General features: G+C 48.8%; 1 protein-coding gene across 1 annotated transcript; it reads left to right on the plus strand.

The window, feature by feature from the left end:
• The first annotated feature begins 282 nt into the window (after positions 1-282).
• On the plus strand, positions 283-1,137 carry LOC141251978 (1-phosphatidylinositol phosphodiesterase-like). The gene has a single exon (XM_073670435.1). It carries the CDS (start codon positions 342-344, stop codon positions 1,125-1,127), a length of 786 nt encoding a protein of 261 aa, XP_073526536.1. The 5' UTR covers positions 283-341; the 3' UTR covers positions 1,128-1,137.
• Positions 1,138-6,163: the final 5,026 nt, after the last annotated feature.

Raw genomic sequence — 6,163 nt, forward strand, 5'->3', positions numbered from 1 at the left:
AAGAATATAACTACTATAATACTGCTCCTATGTACAAGAATATAACTACTATAATACTGCACCCTATGTTCAAGAATATAACTGCTATAATACTGCTCCTATGTACAAGAATATAACTACTATAATACTGCCCCCTATGTACAAGAATATAACTACTATAATACTCCTCCTATGTACAAGAATATAACTACTATAATACTGCCCCTATGTACAAGAACATAATCGCAATGTATATAATAATGATTATGATTCTTATTTCTCCTTAGATTATAGGGGTGTTAGGAGACCAGAATCCAGCCTTTGACCGTACAGAAGTACCATCAGTCACCTGGCCAGACTGGATGTCCTACCTCCCAGACCATATGCCCCTATCTGCTTTAGCCATACCAGGAACCCATGACACAATGGCTTTTTTTGGAGGTTCTCTTGCTGAATGTCAAAGTTGGAGCCTAACAAACCAGTACAATTCTGGAGTTAGATTCTTAGACATACGTTGCCGTCATTACCAAGATCGTTTGCCCATTTTCCATGGAGTGTCCTACCAGCGTACCGATTTCATCCAGGTTCTGAGTGATACCGTGAACTTCCTAACAGAGCACCCACGTGAGACTATTTTAATGAGAGTGAAGGAAGAATATGAGCCGTATCAGAACACCAGGAGCTTCTACCAGAGTGTGGATGAGGTTTTGAAGCAGATTGGTGAGCATTGGTTTTTTCGATCAGATAGACTTCCAACTTTAGGAGAAGCGAGAGGGAAAGTGGTAATCCTACAAAACTTCCCATCAAAAGGTGAAGGTCCAGATTTTGGCCCTCCATATCCTGGACCCATGAGTATTTCAGATGATTATCAAGTCAGTGATGACTTAGTCAAATGGGCTGAAGTTGAGAGGCATCTAACGGTCACTCAAAATGGAGATCCCGATAGAGCTTACCTGACGTACTGCTCGGGAACACACTGGCTTCTCTACACACCGGAGGCCCTGGCTCGTAAGATCAACCCAAGAGTTTTTGACTATCTTAAGCTTAAATCAACATTCGCAAGCAGAAGGAGGTCGGTTGGTGTAGTAATTATGGACTTTCCGGGGGCGGAGTTGGTGAGACAAATTGTTTTAGACAATTGGGTGTGAAGAAAGTAAATAGATTTAGATCGAGCATAATAAAAAATATCATCTCTAATTGGCCAATGTTGTGTCTACTGAAAGCTGGCGTTTTCCTCACAACCAGGGGAGTGGGAGAGATTTTGGAGCATCTGTAGTAGGTGACCAACTGTTCTTCAGACCTATTTCTTCTACATTTATATAAAAGGGTTATTCGCACAACATCAAATCACAAGACAGTGGATTAAAATCTTAAAATAAATAAAAGTTCTCAAATGCAAGAAATTTTCAAAATTGCTCGGTGCTTTGGACATGGCCCTCTGAAAACCAGAATATCAGAGGATTTTGTTTATCTTGGTTATGTTTGGTAGTTCTTCCATGACAGGTCACATATGCCATAGGCATAGCTAGGTGGCACATCTTCTCCGGGTGCAGCCAGCAGGACGACGATGACAAGCCACATAATTCGGCAGTCTGAGGGGTCTCCCATGATTGCATTTTGCCGCTCCCGTGAGTGAGATTCAGCCATTCAAGAAGGTTGTCAAACAGAGTGGGGAGTTGGGGGGGCACAGTATAGAGTTTGGGCAGAATAGGTGGGACAGGGTGTGAGTGGACAGAGTAAAGAGGGCAACGCAGTATGAAAAGGAGGCAGTGTGATGGGGAACAGTTAACATAGGGTTACAGTTAATAAATGCTGACAGTGTGGAAGTTATAGCTAATGAGGGAGGGTAGTGTGATTGTTATAGCCAATCATGGCAGACAGTGATGGTTATAGTTCACAAGGGCAGACAGTATGGATGCAATATTTTATAGGAGAGGGCAGTGTGAAGGTTATGTACCATAAGAGGGGCCAGTGTTAGGGTCATATTTTGTTCCGGGAACACAGTGATGGGCAAAAAGTATGGAGGGGAAAAGCGTGAAGGGACAGCATGGAGGGTAAAGTGTGAGGGGACTGTTTTGAGTGGAAGTGTGAGCAGACAGTACTGGTGAAGTATGAGGGTACAATATGAGAAGGATAACTGTGGGGGGCAGTATGGGGAGAGTAAGGGGACAGTATGGGGGAATAGTGAGTAAAGTATGGAGAATAAAGTGATGGGACAGTATGGGAAGAAGTGTAAGGGAACAGTATGGGGAAATGGTGTAAGGGGACAATATGGAGGAAAAAGTGTGATGGGACAGTATGGGAAAGAGTGAGGACAGTATGGGGGTGGAAATGTGAGGGCAAAATATGGGGGAAATTGTGAGGAAACCGTATAGGAGGAATACAGATACTTGGCTATGTTAATAAAGTATTGCACCATCTTACAAATTAAGGGTTACTACATCTGGATAATGTACTCACTATCAGGATTCAGCTCTGCTCGCGGGCTCCAGTGGTCATTAGGTTACCATTCATATGCAGTTTTCATACTTACGGGTTACGTTCTGGCTAGCTTTCCTTCCCGCTTCTCTCAATGAAGCAGGGCTGTAGTTTTTCACTGATCATTGAAAGAATCAGGAAGAACCTCATTGGCACGTGACCAAGTATGTAAATCACATAGGACGACTATTCAAACCGCAATTTTGCCCCGGGTGCTGAAAAACCTAGATTCACCTCTGCCCACGCTCGGTAGATACCGGCTATAGAATAATCGCGCTTAACCCCTTACTTTACTGTCAGACAGCGCTATTGCACCGTCCACTCTGCACAGGTGGACACGGGAGCTGTAAGGAGAGTAATAGCTATCCTCCTCCCCGACTGCGCTGTGCGGCTGCGCGATAGACGCAGCAAACAAGCGCAGGAGCCCCGGCCACTAATGGTTCCTCTCATTAAAAAAGTGTGAATATTTCTGTTTATACCATGTAAACACGACCAGGCCTTTATCTGAAACAGACACCGTCTCTACTGCCCGCAGCTACCAGAGTGCAGCTTTTTTTTTTTTTTAAACACCTCTCGTAAAATGAAAGCTGTGCTCTGATTGGCTACTATAGACAGGTTTATTAGCCCGGTGGGGAGGCACAGGGGGAATATATCTAGAACACATACAGCACTGGGAGGATAAGGAACCTGTACACAGGGCGGTGGCAACAGATGAGAATTGCATATGATAATCTGCTACTGATATATGCGCCCAAGCAACAAATATATGATTTTTTTTTTATTTCATTTAAAATGTGTGGTGTGACAATGGGGGCATCAAAGTATGGGGGACCCTCATACAGTGTGGGGGAATTCACTCATACATTGTAGGGAGTGCTGCAGGGGGTCATTATACAGCGTGGGAACTAATGCGGGGGGGCCATTATACAGCGTGGGAACTAATGCGGGGGGCCATTATACAGTGTGGGAACTAATGCGGGGGGGCCATTATACAGCGTGGGAACTAATGCGGGGGGGCCATTATACAGCGTGGGAACTAATGCGGGGGGCCATTATACAGTGTGGGAACTAATGCGGGGGGGCCATTATACAGCGTGGGAACTAATGCGGGGGGCCATTATACAGTGTGGGAACTAATGCGGGGGGGCCATTATACAGCGTGGGAACTAATGCGGGGGGGCCATTATACAGCGTGGGAACTAATGCGGGGGGCCATTATACAGCATGGGAACTAATGTGGGGAGGCCATTATACAGCATGGGAACTAATGCGGGGGGCCATTATACAGCGTGGGAACTAATGCGGGGGGCCATTATACAGCATGGGAACTAATGCGGGGGGCCATTATACAGCGTGGGAACTAATGCGGGGGCCATTATACAGCGTGGGAACTAATGCGGGGGGGCCATTATACAGCGTGGGAACTAATGCGGGGGGCCATTATACAGCGTGGGAACTAATGCGGGGGGCCATTATACAGTGTGGGAACTAATGCGGGGGGGCCATTATACAGCGTGGGAACTAATGCGGGGGGCCATTATACAGTGTGGGAACTAATGCGGGGGGGCCATTATACAGCGTGGGAACTAATGCGGGGGGGCCATTATACAGCGTGGGAACTAATGCGGGGGGCCATTATACAGCATGGGAACTAATGTGGGGAGGCCATTATACAGCATGGGAACTAATGCGGGGGGGCCATTATACAGCGTGGGAACTAATGCGGGGGGCCATTATACAGCATGGGAACTAATGCGGGGGGCCATTATACAGCGTGGGAACTAATGCGGGGGCCATTATACAGCGTGGGAACTAATGCGGGGGGGCCATTATACAGCGTGGGAACTAATGCGGGGGGCCATTATACAGCGTGGGAACTAATGCGGGCGGGCCATTATACAGCGTGGGAACTAATGCGGGGGGCCATTATACAGCATGGGAACTAATGTGGGGAGGCCATTATACAGCATGGGAACTAATGCGGGGGGGCCATTATACAGCGTGGGAACTAATGCGGGGGGCCATTATACAGCATGGGAACTAATGCGGGGGCCATTATACAGCGTGGGAACTAATGCGGGGGCCATTATACAGCATGGGAACTAATGCGGGGGGCCATTATACAGCGTGGGAACTAATGCGGGGGCCATTATACAGCGTGGGAACTAATGCGGGGGGACCCTCATACAGTGTGGGGGAATTCACTCATACATTGTAGGGAGTGCTGCAGGGGGTCATTATACAGCGTGGGAACTAATGCGGGGGCCATTATACAGCGTGGGAACTAATGCGGGGGCCATTATACAGCGTGGGAACTAATGCGGGGGGGCCATTATACAGCGTGGGAACTAATGCGGGGGGCCATTATACAGCGTGGGAACTAATGCGGGGGGCCATTATACAGTGTGGGAACTAATGCGGGGGGGCCATTATACAGCGTGGGAACTAATGCGGGGGGCCATTATACAGTGTGGGAACTAATGCGGGGGGGCCATTATACAGCGTGGGAACTAATGCGGGGGGGCCATTATACAGCGTGGGAACTAATGCGGGGGGCCATTATACAGCATGGGAACTAATGTGGGGAGGCCATTATACAGCATGGGAACTAATGCGGGGGGGCCATTATACAGCGTGGGAACTAATGCGGGGGCCATTATACAGCGTGGGAACTAATGCGGGGGGGCCATTATACAGCGTGGGAACTAATGCGGGGGGCCATTATACAGCGTGGGAACTAATGCGGGCGGGCCATTATACAGCGTGGGAACTAATGCGGGGGGCCATTATACAGCATGGGAACTAATGTGGGGAGGCCATTATACAGCATGGGAACTAATGCGGGGGGGCCATTATACAGCGTGGGAACTAATGCGGGGGGCCATTATACAGCATGGGAACTAATGCGGGGGCCATTATACAGCGTGGGAACTAATGCGGGGGCCATTATACAGCATGGGAACTAATGCGGGGGGCCATTATACAGCGTGGGAACTAATGCGGGGGCCATTATACAGCGTGGGAACTAATGCGGGGGGACCCTCATACAGTGTGGGGGAATTCACTCATACATTGTAGGGAGTGCTGCAGGGGGTCATTATACAGCGTGGGAACTAATGCGGGGGGGCCATTATACAGCGTGGGAACTAATGCGGGGGGCCATTATACAGTGTGGGAACTAATGCGGGGGGGCCATTATACAGCGTGGGAACTAATGCGGGGGGCCATTATACAGCGTGGGAACTAATGCGGGCGGGCCATTATACAGCGTGGGAACTAATGCGGGGGGCCATTATACAGCATGGGAACTAATGTGGGGAGGCCATTATACAGCATGGGAACTAATGCGGGGGGGCCATTATACAGCGTGGGAACTAATGCGGGGGGCCATTATACAGCGTGGGAACTAATGCGGGGGGCCATTATACAGCGTGGGAACTAATGCGGGGGCCATTATACAGCATGGGAACTAATGCGGGGGGCCATTATACAGCGTGGGAACTAATGCGGGGGCCATTATACAGCGTGGGAACTAATGCGGGGGGGCCATTATACAGCGTGGGAACTAATGCGGGGGGGCCATTATACAGCATGAGAACTAATGCGGGGGGCCATTATACAGCGTGGGAACTAATGCGGGGGGCCATTATACAGCGTGGGAACTAATGCGGGGAGTCATTATACAGCATGGGAACTAATGTGGGGA

This window comes from Phyllobates terribilis, unplaced genomic scaffold (assembly GCF_046119375.1).
Source record: "Phyllobates terribilis strain yellow unplaced genomic scaffold, ASM4611937v1 Scaffold_7857__1_contigs__length_34916, whole genome shotgun sequence".
NCBI classification, from domain to species: Eukaryota; Metazoa; Chordata; class Amphibia; order Anura; family Dendrobatidae; genus Phyllobates; species Phyllobates terribilis.